This window comes from Podarcis bocagei, assembly GCF_964188305.1.
Source record: "Podarcis bocagei genome assembly, chromosome: 4".
NCBI lineage: Eukaryota > Metazoa > Chordata > Lepidosauria > Squamata > Lacertidae > Podarcis > Podarcis bocagei.
The window spans coordinates 46,966,867-46,979,818 of NC_138128.1; the positions used below are offsets into that span (position 1 = coordinate 46,966,867).

At 40.2% G+C, this 12,952-nt stretch overlaps 2 protein-coding genes and 1 long non-coding RNA gene across 6 annotated transcripts in view; 1 reads left to right on the plus strand and 2 right to left on the minus strand.

Moving 5' to 3' along the window:
* CNNM2 (cyclin and CBS domain divalent metal cation transport mediator 2) overlaps positions 1 to 12,569 on the plus strand; it is a 129,349-nt gene extending 116,780 nt beyond the window's left edge. For both annotated transcript variants that reach the window (XM_081191250.1, XM_081191249.1), the window contains 2 exons: positions 3,921 to 4,102; positions 8,003 to 12,569. In XM_081191250.1, coding sequence (XP_081047376.1) covers positions 3,921 to 4,102; positions 8,003 to 8,212 — 392 coding nt within the window. In that variant the 3' untranslated portion in view covers positions 8,213 to 12,569. The remainder of the gene's footprint in view (positions 1 to 3,920; positions 4,103 to 8,002) is intronic.
* Positions 1 to 12,952, minus strand: part of NT5C2 (5'-nucleotidase, cytosolic II) — a 105,193-nt gene that overhangs the window by 666 nt on the left and 91,575 nt on the right. The gene's annotated exons all lie outside the window — the stretch shown is intronic.
* LOC308585556 lies at positions 116 to 3,912 on the minus strand. Its single transcript, XR_014007483.1, has 2 exons — positions 3,503 to 3,912; positions 116 to 3,247 (listed from the first exon to the last, which is right to left on the minus strand). It is a non-coding gene; the product is annotated as an uncharacterized lncRNA (long non-coding RNA).

Consider the following 12,952-nt stretch of genomic DNA (forward strand, 5'->3'; position numbering starts at 1 on the left):
CTAGATGACCCTCGTGGTCCCTTCCAATTCTATGATTCTATGTTATAGCAGGCACCATCTTGGATGTGACATTTCCTGATGTGTGAGGAAAAGGGGGAATAGGGTTTTTTTAAAAAAGATTGTGCCTTCTACCTATAGATTTTGTAAGTTCGTCTAGTAAATATGTTCAGCAGTCTTTTTTAAAAAAAATAACTTGTTCAATTAATGACACCTTTTAATTAAATATTGTTAATTTAATCTGTCTAAATGTTATAGTCCTGCCTATATGCCACTTTTATGCCATCTTTGTGCTACGGTCAGTGGTTTGAACATGAGCAGCAAAGTGCTGGCTTTGTTTCTTCAATACTATGTCTGGCTGAGGGGAATTTTCAGCAGTTTTCTTTCACATCACCTAAAAGAATATTTTTCAATAGAAACAGTTGCCCTCTGAGGTGGGTTTTAGGGGGTCCAGGGGGTTGTAGGGGGAGAGAAGACCAAGGGGGAAATTGGTTGCTTGATCTGCTTTCATCTTGCTCCACCTTTGTAACCTTTGGGATACAACTTCATACTTATTGGTATTTAATAATATGTAGATGAAGAATTTTATTCAAATTCTTTCACCTTTAAAACTTTAGTTGTTGGCTAAGGACATGATAGAGACATTGTAGCAAACCCAGCAGCACCACTCTGAATGCTGAGACAAATGCTGGGGCCTATAGATGCTGCAGCAGCAACTGCCATTTTTACTATCCCAGAAGCTGATCTGCCAGAGGCCTGCTGCCCCCAGTGCATTGCCTGGTCTGGTAAATATGATTGGGGGTCAGGGTAAGATGCAGGCATAGGCAGCAGCAAGGACAGAGAAGCAGCAAGTGAAATGTTGGCAGTTCCAGCTACTATCTTTCTTTGCTCAAAGCTTCCTCAAATTTGACACTAGGCATCAACCTTAGATTTGAAAACAACTGATTTTTATATTTACAATATTGTCATTTGTTTTAGATTCCCCCCCCCCCATTCTACACTAACTCTGTATTCATTCTGTCATGCTTCTAATGGGAGATGGGTGTGTTGCCTAGAAAGCAACACAGGTGATAGCAATTGCCCAATAGCTAAAACATAGTCATGAAGAAGGGGGAGAAGTACAACTGTAACCAGGACTGAGTGAAGGATAAAGAAATTAATGGGTTTAAGTTACAGCAGAACAGATTTAAATTGCACAATGTTTGTAAGTAAAATTCTCATTGCTATGTATCCTTAGATTTGTGTACAGGGAGATTTGAGGTATTGGGTGTGTTTTTTATAAAAAGATGAGATAACAAGGATAACAATTAAGAAAGTCAATATTTTGAATTATATATTTGTTAGATGTATTTGACTCTTGAGATAAATTTGCAGTTAGAATTCTCTTAAAACCATGTGCTCTGCCTTGATAGTGCAGTTAAAGCTTCTGTATAGTTTATTCTCTGGAGGAACCTATTTCCCCCTAATATTGACAATTTTCTTTTTGTAATTAATCAGCAGGAGGAAAAATGTGTGTTTGTTTTGCTTATTTTTCAAATATACTTCCTGACTTCTTACCTCCTGATTTTTTGCTTTACAAATTACAAGGAGATTCTCACTACAGGTTTTAATTGCCTGCTGTTTGTCTTGCAGTCATTTGAGGATTTAGTACCTCCACACCTGTGTTTAGTATACTGCCTTGAAATTAAAATTAGACACATTTTCAGCTGCAACGTATTAGCTTTTCAAGTCTTGCTGTCTTTTAGTAGATTAGCATGCTTAAACATAAAGCATGTTTGAGGCAGTCAGTCATGAAGTGGAATAAGTATTGACCTCAGTGCTGAAATACTGTAGTTGAAGGTGCTCAAGCTAGTGGTTCCCAAACTTACTTTTCTCACTGACTACTTGAAAGTTGCTGATTGTCTTGGCAGGCCACTGACTAACTTTTCTGCCTATTGTAGCAATTGATATGTGCTGCACCAGACATCTTATGGTTTTTTATTGTATTTTATCAGACACACCACTGTGAACCACCTGAATGTAGCTTGTGGATCACTGGTGGTCCTCAGATCACTGTTTGGCAACCCCTGCTCTAAATTACTTCTAATCAGCCCTTGCTTTTGGGTGCCAATACCTAGATTTGTGGACCAGCTGTTATTTTTCAGGAAACCATGTTCATTCCATGCAAGTGAAACCAAGTAGGTTTAGAAGGCCCATTATCCGAATTAAATACCCCATGATCAGCTTGAATTGTTTCCATTAATTAACATTTATCTGATCAGCATAGGGTATCAAAGTGGGAGAAGGGAATTGTCTATATTATTGGTGGCAGAAATAAATGTACTTAATTTGTATTATTGCATGCTGTTGTAGGGAAATGAAGGATCCCCACATAATGGTATTTTAAGACACTGAGCTATTGTGGCATAAATGTGATAGAGCCTGGATATTTCTCCTTGCCTTCTTCACCTCCTTTTATCATATATGCATTCCTTGCTGCAGCCAGTTGTTTATTTGCATTGTTACATGAACTGGCTATTCTGCAAATAAACACAATTGTTCTGATTGATACTGTAATGCACAGGCTAGATGGGACCTTAGTGAGGAAAAGGTTACAGGAGGAGCTTTTGCTTGATAGCTCAGTGATGTTCAGTATTTTGAACATCTGAATTGGTTGTTTCTAGTTTTGGCTTCTTTCATAAATATTATTGGTGCCTTCTGTTGGGCCTAGAAACATTACAACTCGGACTCCTTGTTCTTAAAAAAAAAAAAAAGCAGTCTCCCTGCATGGCCAGCACAATAGCAGTCTTTCGTACTGTGCTTTGTTTGTGTGTTAAAAAATTCCTGGAATACCCACCACCACCTTGTTTGCTGCCTGTTCACAATATTGCACAATGGTGCCTTGAAATCATCTTTGTGTGACCGTATAGGTTTGTAGAAACTGTTCAGTGTTACACTTCTGATCTCATATTCTTAAAATGTGTATAGGGAAATAGTTAAAATGTCCACAGGTTTGTTGTAACATGGGAATATTCAGATGTTTAAGATGTTTGAACATAGCAGAAGAAACTGGTATCTGCAAAGCTTCAAATCTATTCCACTGTACAAAAATGTGTAACTGTGCCTGTTTACTAAACACCTTCATGTATTTTCAAAACATAAGATGGGAAATGTCAGGGAATGGTCATAACTGGCTAAAGAGAAAGGTTTGAGAAGTGGTATTAAATACAATGTGTTATGAGTCTTTTGTAGTATGCTATTACAGTGGTGCCTCGCAAGACGAAAAGAATTCGTTCCACGAGTCTTTTCGTCTTGCGATGTTTTTCGTCTTGCGAAGCACGGCCCGTCGCAACTGCACCTCTTCGAGCAGCTTTTTTAAAAAAGCGCAAGACGTTTTCATCTTGCGAAGCAAGCCCATAGGGAAATTCGTCTAGCGAAGCAACGCAAAAACGGAAAACCCTTTCGTCTAGCGAGTTTTTCGTCTTGCGAGGCATCCGTCTTGCGGGGCACCACTGTAATTTGCAACTGGCTAGAATTAAATTGTAAAGTGAAAACTATTTTTTTATCTGGTCAGACTTTAATATTATCCTCTTAAATTGACTTCTTCTTGGTCTTTGGCCCTGTTGCCACAATCTCTTTGATTCTTGATTGTAAATCAGGATACGCTACTTATTATAGGTACCAGAACAGAATTGCTATGTCTCAATTGGCCTTTATATACAAAGTCACCTGTAATGGGTCTGAAGCTAGACAGATGAAGATAAGAAACCTCAGAGTTGGGATTTTAGTAGTGAGATCTGATTGAAAGTGTACACTGCAGTATTATAGCTCTAGCAAAAAGCTGTTTCAATTGGAAAAATGTAACATGGATCTGCATGAACAGATGTGAGTCTCTTAAGATATGATTTTTTTCTGAAGCATCTTTTCCTTTCCTTTTTCCCCAGCTGAAAACAAGTCACCACCTCGTCCTTGTGGCTTGAATCATTCAGACTCTCTTAACAGAGGGGATCGCATTGATGCGGTGACACCAACGATAGGAAATAGCAACAACCAGTTGAACTCATTTCTTCAAGTTTATGTTCCAGACTACTCAGTGAGAGCTATCTCAGACATTCAGTATGTCAAGGTAGGAAAAGGGGGAATGGGTAGCTATCTTCTACCAGCAAAATATATTTTTGGTTGGTTGGCTGCCCATAGCCAATAGTTGCCAACTGGTCCTAATGCTACTTTGATAAAGCATTCAGAATTTGGAAGGAGCTGTTTTGGACTGCTGAAACTCTTCTTTTTCCCCCTTCATTGTGAGGTACCGTATTCCACCTCTCCCAGGGAGGATCTATTCTGCACCCAACCCAAGGCATATTCCTTAACTGTATTTGCTCATGAATGACATGTGGATGCTGTTATAAAGAAGGATCAGCAGTCACATGCTCCCTGCCCACATTCATCACACAATTGGGAATTAATATGTATGCTTCTTAATATGTATTTCCATTCTAAAGTTCAGCAGCTGTTGATTTTTTTGGGCTTCTGATGTTTCACATGTGCTTTTAAATTATATAATACATTGTTAATTGACTTTGGGCAGTTATGAATTTGAGATCTTGAATGAATTGATAGCCTTCAATTTTGTATGTTCTAATGGCACCCATCTAAATGCATGTCCCATTCATATTCTGAGATGTAGCATCAGTTACTTTGCCTTCACGAGAGGGGGTCTTGTCATCTAGGAAGCCCAGGACCTCCATACACACTGCCCAGGCCCCCAGGAGATCACTCTGGTGCTGCTAATCCAGCAGTTTGACCACCCCCAGAGGCCCCCACTCCATTATCGCTCGAGACAGATGGAAGCCAACAAACATGCATATTAAAGTTGAGAGAGGTAGTGCTGCATAGCCTAGGGAATATTACACAAATGAATAAGGACATCTGTTCACTTCTCATTTCTCCAGAACATGCTAATGGAGCAAATGCCTATTTACAACCAGGCGGATTGGAAGTAGCCTTCCGGAATACAACTTAAGGCTCTTTCAAATACAGTGGTGCCTCGCAAGACGAAATTAATCCGTTCCGTGAGTCTCTTTGTCTAGCGGTTTTTTCGTCTTGCGAAGCAACCCTATTAGTGGCTTAGCGGATTAGCGCTATTAGCGGTTTAGCGGCTATTAAAGGCTTAGCGGCTATTAAAGGATTAGCGGATTAGTGGCTAAAAGGCTATTAGCGGCTTAGCGGCTTAGAAAAAGGGGGGAAATAGCGGAAAAAAATCGGAACACTTGCAAGACGTTTTCGTCTTGCAAAGCAAGCCCATAGGGAAAATCGTCTTGCGAAGCAGCTCAAAAACGGAAAACCCTTTCGTCTAGCGGGTTTTCCGTCTTGCGAGGCATTCGTCTTGCAGGGCACCACTGTACATAGATTCTTGGATATTGTGCTGCTCCAGCTTGTTCTTATCCCCCAAGTAAAAGAGAAACTCTGTATTCATCTCAGTATCTAGTATTTATGGATTGTGGCCCTCTCTCAAAAATGTTCAGCAATGTGTAGACGCAGGTCCCACTATCTGCTCACTCATTCAGCAAAAAATCACTTAATCTGAACACAATGTTTTATACCCAAACCTCACTATACACAGTGCAGATTCAGATATCCTAACAGTCAGTTTGCCCACTTCCCCTTTGCTGGTCAGCAGCAGCCATTTTTGGACAGAAATAATGGGGAGTAGGAGTGGGGAGGGAAATCACAGGGAGGGAAAGGACAAATCAGACAGCAGGAGAGATTGGACAAATAACTTTTTTCTTTGTCTATCTTTTGCTGTTTGGTTGCAGCCATTTCATGGCAGGAGGAGGAGAGGGATCACAGTATAGAAATGTTCCCATAGGAAATAATGGAAATCATCAGCTCATTATGCAAACACTCTCCTAATGATTTCCTGGGAATACATTGTGCAGAACCTGTATGTATTTATTCAATTTGTTGCTCTTTGCAACAAAAATGTCTCAAAGCAACTAAGAAAATAGGTAAAATACAAAAATGCAACAAATATCAAATCATAAAAAAATACTAATAGTGTTCATACTCAGTAATAAAATAACAAGGATAATATCCTTCCCCACCCAAGCACCAAAACTATAATAGTGAATAAACCAAACCATCTCAAGGACCAAATGGTTTGCCTAGTGCTGAAAAACTGACAACATTGGTAGTAAGCAAACTTCCCTCAAGAGAGCATTCCACAAATGGGGTGAGGGGAGGGACCACTGAAAAAGGGGGTTCCATAAATAGGTGTTTTTGTACTGCAGTATAATTTAGATTGCTTGTATGCATTTGTTTAATGAAAGCTCCCCAAGGAATCTATTCTCAGCAATTACCGTATTTACTTGAATCTAATGCTCACCTTTTTTGGCCAAGTTATGTTGCAAAAATTAAGGTGTATATTAGATTTGATGGCACATTTACATTCGCCAGCAAATACTTTTTTTGGTTTCAAGGTTTTGAAAATTGAGATGTGCATTAGATTCGATGGCACATTAGACTCGAGTAAATACGGTAGAATTTTGCAGATCACATCCATGCAAAGGAATGTGAAATGTGTCTACTACTACTACTACTACTAATTTATTATTTATACCCTGCCCATCTGCTTGGGTTTCCCTAGCCATTCTTACATAATAATAATAATAATAATAATAATAATAATAATAATAATAATAGCTTAATAATAATAATAGCTTAATACAGTGGTACCTCGGGTTAAGTACTTAATTCGTTCCGGAGGTCCGTTCTTAACCTGAAACTGTTCTTAACCTGAAGCACCACTTTAGCTAATGGGGTCTCCCACTGCCGCCGCAGGACGATTTCTGTTCTCATCCTGAAGCAAAGTTCTTAACCCGAGGTACTATTTCTGGGTTAGCGGAGTCTGTAACCTGAAGCGTATGGAACCTGAAGCGTATGTAACCCGAGGTACCACTGTACTAACAATAGTAGCATTTTAAAATGTTTAAAACACATATATAATGCAGAAAATAGCTCTAGAATGGTTATTCACCTTTTTAAAGTCTGCTGTCCACAGTATATACTAAATTGACCAAATTCACCAGTTTTAAAAAATTGTATTACTCAAGAAATTGATAGGATAAAGAATCTCCTTGCTGTCTTTACCTTGCCATCCCCAGCATCCAAATTCAATAAGTTAATAAGAACTTGTTGTTTTCCTCGCACTTAACCGTGGTTTGCCTTAGCCCTGGTGCACACATAACACTAAGTGTGATCACACAACTGTCTGGCTAACTCACATTAAAATTTGTGTCCACTTTGCTCTTGTACTGGTCCTTTTGCTGCCATGCCAACCAGAGCCAAGCCTTGGTTTGGTTTAGTACTATGTCTGATCCCATGCTCATGGCTTGTCTCCTGCAAACAAGCCACAAATCTTGCCTACAGCTCATGTTTTGTCTCGAATGAGACAAGCCTCCTGGCAACAGCAGCAGGACCAGGTGAGGAGTTAAATAGCCACAACTTTTATTCACTTAATTTTTGTTAGGCTGAGCATTATGTGTGAAATGGGCATTTTTGTAAATGAGGTCATTTCAGGTGGTAATTTGTCATATAGTATAAAGATTCAGATGCAACTCATTGATTTAATTTAGAGTGATAAACTTTGAGCTCTGTTTATATGAGAATTATTGCTCACTTCTGCTTTCCGAATACTTCTGTGCCACTTACTGGAGACCCTGGCTAAAATGAAGATGAGTCTCTTAAAAACTGCATAGTAAGCACTACGAACTAGGGGCACTGGATTACTTGGAGCCTTTTAGAAAATGCATCCTGTCAAAAATATCTTTACTGTTCTTATGCACCATGAAACAATTTGCTGTTGCTACACTGGAAATGTTGCAGGTCTGCATGCCTTGATTTTGAAGTAACAAGGACAAGTCGGGTTGGGCTAAGATGTATGAAAACATTACAGTAGATAAAGTTGTTCTCCATATCAACAAATATTAATTTAATTATGGACTTTGTATCTTTCATGTGCTTGGCATAGATCTCAAGGCAGCAGTACCAAAATGCCCTAATGGCATCCCGGATGGATAAAACACCTCAGTCCTCGGACAGTGAAACCACTAAAATAGAACTGACTCTTACAGAACTGCATGATGGTTTGCCGGATGAGACGGCAAATCTTCTGAACGAACAGAACTGTGTAACTCACAACAAGTCCAACCACAGTATGCACAGTGAAGGCGCCATCTAGGAGCTGACACATAGCATCTTCCTCTTCCTCTGCCCTCCATCCCAACCCTTATCTTCATCAGGACCAGGCCTCATTCCTTCCCCTTGCCTTCTACCTGACTGCAAACACCATTAGTATGTGCTTATTAAGCTGTGCTGCATCCAATGCTCTGAGACCAAAGACTTTATGCTGATCCTGAGGGCAGAAAAAGAAGCAAGAACAAGGAGCTCAGAGTGAGAGGTGGATGCAGAGAGGGAAAAGCAACCAACACCGAAGCAAAACTTGGGAACGGTGAGCCACCCTTCTGGGGTGAATGGCAAAATTTTTCCTAGTGGAGTAGAATCACGTTTATTTTTCCAGCTGTATTGATGATCCTTCTAATGTATGCAACAGTTTAAACCTAAAGCTGCGTTTTATTTTTTCAAAAGAGAGATCATGGTTTTTGTTTTTTTTAAAAAAAGAAGTATTTTGCAGTTTTAAGTGTTGCAGGACCTCCCCAGTTAAGTTCTTTTGTATTGTTCTTGAATTTGCTCCAGTGTTCCCATTTTCCCCATATTGTTCTGTTTTCCCCTTGTTGAAATGAGAGACTGGTACTAGAATGTATTTGTTTTCTAAAGAACAAAGAATGAATGAAACTTAAAGAATTTCTGGCATATCTCAATTGGGAGACTGGGAAAAAGGTGGTATTCTCCCTTGTCTAACCTTTAAGGAAGGAGGTATTTTGGGGTTGTGAATGTAAATCCCCCCCCCAAAGGCCATGTTTTAGAGTTCATAAATGTCATAAAATGATGTGCGTGCCATATGAAGATGATTGATTTTTCAGAGGTAATAATTTCCTCCGGAGAATTACATAGAGTTTTTATTTATTATGGGGGAGTAATGATAGCAATCCCTACCACCTCCCCTGGGCTGAGTACGTACTTTAACTTGTTTATGTTTTCAGAGTATGGGGCGCCATCATAGTCAATGTGCTCCTTATTTTGAGATGACATAATATAAGCAGGATAGAATGTAAGAGATGTTAGTCCACCAGTGACTTCAAACCTTTTATGTGATGCTGCTGTTATGCTGCTATGCTTGAGAGCCAAAGTAAATCGTCCCAAAGTTTTCTTCCTGCAAGATGCACTTCACTGTGGATGCTGTCCTGTTTTAGGTTTGGCAAAAGCTTTTCCATATAAAATCAACCTATATTTGATGGTATGTGTGGCCATGATGGTGTCTGTTTCAGTGAAGGTATTGGAGAGGCACATCTGAAAGCTTTCCTATTATTCTACTGGTTCTCCCTTTTAGGAGCCACCTTTTTAACCTACTGTTTTAAATAAGCTCTATGGGACAGCTGTTTGGGCATGGAAGATGGACCAGGAATGCCTTCAGGACATTCTCAGCTCCCACACCTCAGGACACTGATATTTACTATGGGAGGACTGTTCCTTTAGGGGTTCTCTGAATTTGAACAACCTGCCTTGACATCATTGTGACTCTGGGTTGCCTTTTGTCTGTTCTTCTTGCTTATAAGAAATATGACTGTGAAAACAATATTAATTTGTTGCTGAATGGGCCTGTTCTGCACAACAGTCTCTGAGCTAACTTCCAGACTCTGTTACTCGATTTCCCCCCTTCTTCTGCTCTACCCCCATTATTTCTGCTTTGCCAGAATCCTGGGTGATAGGGATGCCTCCGATTCTTGGACGCAGAAGTAGTTTTGTGCATGCTGGGATGAGCTTAATGTGAATTCCCCACTGTTCTCCTTATGGAAATGCTCTGGGGAGAGGTATGTCCCCCTCCCCCCCTTTACCCCTCCGATACCTCCCTGGATGAGTTTACGAAGACAAATATTTCATTCTATTTTGGGGGAAGCAATTTAGTCTGCGTAAGGCGAATACTTGCTTTGTTTCACGGTTGCTCATAAAAAGAGGAATGGTAAGGAGGAAATTTAGTTTACCCCACCCCAAATCCCCATTAAACCTATCAGTTCTTTATGAAGAGCCTAAGTGAAGAGGCATCTCCAGTTATGACATTCAGTATAATTAGAAACTTTGGACCTTTTAATTTATTAGCATACATCTTTTTAAAAGTAGTTGTTTTATTCATGCTGCTCTTTACAGCCAGCTTTAAGGAAGGGCAGACAGGCCTCTGAGACAAAGAACCCACAAAGTGTTATGCTTCCTGCCAAAGCAGTAGAACAAAGGTAAACTCAAATTTTTGAATGAAATGATGTCATTATAGCCAGCACACTTCAACAGATGGGAAATGTAGAATGTTCTTGATCAAGAATGGGATTCTCAGTTGCTCTTGTTTCTGCATTTCAAGCAGCAGCTCTTTGTCTTGCAAAATGTTTTATTCCCTATAACACATGTTGGATTCTACAACCACATTGGTGCTGACCCAAATTAACTTTCCTGGCTTATCATGATTGGCTTTTCTAGTTTTCTTAAAAGGGTTCAGTGCTTATCTTAAATTCATGTAATTATTAATTAGGCCTAGAATAAAGCATAAAAAGCTTGCAGGGTAAAGGCAATCTTCCATAGCCTAGCCCAGGGGTAGAAAACCTATGGTCATCCAGATGTTGTTTGGGTAGGGGAGACTTCCCCATCAGCCCCAGTCAGAAAGCTCAATGGTCAGGGATAATAGGAGCTGTAGTCCAGTAACATCTGGAGACCCCCAAGTTCCGCACCCCGGCCTAGAAGTTGGATGGCAACATCTCTCCCTGAACATTTTGTAGTACAGAAAAAAATGAGGGCCAGGCCATGTGAATTAAAGGTCACCAGCCCATGTCAAGGTATAGGAAGTTGTTCTCAGTTCAAATATGCCTCTTATTTTGTACAGCATTATGAAACTCTGTTCCTTGGTGTCAACATCTACATAGCAGTTGTCCTCTGCTTTCTGGCAAGTGATCTTCTTCCTGGCTCTAGAAATATTATTTATCTTATTTAAAAATTGTACTTCTCATGTTATATTTTAGAGCAACTGTTTCACTGGCTTTTACAGGTACATCTGCGGGGGGAATATGTTATTTGCATTAATTGAGAAAGTGACCTTGGAAAGAACCCTGCTTTCACTGTTTCTGTTTCTTTTGTCAAGTGTAGTCAGCAATTTAGTAGCTGGTAGCAGCCATTCAATCTTCATGTTCTAATGTGAAATTAGATGCAGCTTTTACACGAAATTTATTTTGAGGTGAGGTTTTTGACAATATTTTAAATGTCTGAATTAATTTTGTACTCTTTGTTGTGAATTGGAGACCTTGTACCTGTGTGTTGCCAAGCCTTACTAAAGAGAGAATTTGTTCTTGATAACTGTTATGTCTTCAAATACAAGAGTGGTGTCATTGGCCCAGACAGCATATAAACTGATGGAGCAAGGGAGGTAGCACCTCCTCCTCCTTTTCCAAGCTCGCTATCTCAAGGAGGCCTAGGATTTGCAGAGAATCACTCTTCTACCTGCTATTTAACTGCCCAGCCAAAAAGCTCAGACCCATTAGAATAGGTAAGCACTAATCAAAAAGTATGGCTGGAGCTCAGGCTGAACAAATGAAGATGGAAGTAGTAAAATGTACAATTCACTTCGCAGATTTGTTTTCCCAAGTCCCAAAGGTAACCCTGAGGATTATTGGAGAAGTGTGCCAAGTGGCACAGGTCATGATTTGGGGAAGGAGCTGGTAGTGCAGAACTGAAGTGCTGGGTACCCTGAGTATGCAAAACGTGTCTTTGCACGAACGGACTCCTTTACATGTCATAGGAAGCCATGTTTTATGCCCCACCAAGAACAAGCAATGTGCTGGTGATTGCTGCTGAATCGCTCCCATTTTGCTGCACCCCACTCAGGAGCAATAACCAGAAGCCTTGGACATGTGAACTAGCACTTGAGGTTTGGTTTCTCCCAAGCAAATAAACCATGAAAGTAAGCCAAGATTTGCACGTCACAATAAATCAAGGCTCATGGCTTGTTGCTCCCGGCACCAGGGAGGTTGGAGACAAATGCGAGTGATTCAGGACCATGCACTGAGAAGCTGTTAATTCCTGGTAAGTAATGGCTCACAGTAGTTGCAAGCGTGCAACGTGGTTAGTAGTTCTTAATGGGTTTGACATTATTCATTAATGTTTTCTGTTTTTCCTATCTAGTTTTCTTTTTAAATGCACCTTCATGCCTAGGTATCTATGAATTGCATCCAGATAAAAATATAGTTATTTGACCCTTTCAGGTGAATGGAGAAAGTGGCAAGAGTTTACCTGTTTCCCGTCCTCTCCCATGCCCTCACCAATCTTTGCCACAGCCTAACACTAGAGGGAGCTCTTGATATTTTAATTGGCAGGAAATGTGTGATAATGTACCTGATGAGCTCTTCACTTCCATGCAATAAAGATCTTGACTACATCATTCAGTCAGGACTTGGCTATTGCAAGTTGACAGAACCTTTATTGGGGAATCCAGGGAAACAAATGTATTGTCATTGGGTCTGCCCGAATGTCACCTAGATAACGGTTTTGCTCTACTTTAGTAACTTTGGCTCCATGTGATCTCTGAGCATTAAGTGTTCTGCTTTTGCTGTCATTGCATTGGAGAATGTGCTGAGGTACGATTGGGTGCCACCTCACCTGCATGGAGAATGCTCTAAACTTGTGCCTGCCATGTGGTGAGCTGCATTTGTGCACTGACCACATGGTTTGTCTGCATGCTGCTATAAAACACTGCTGTAGGTTACAGTTAACTACATAGTACACCACTGAACATGAAGAACCCACCACATGGAGGGTTTGAAACAAC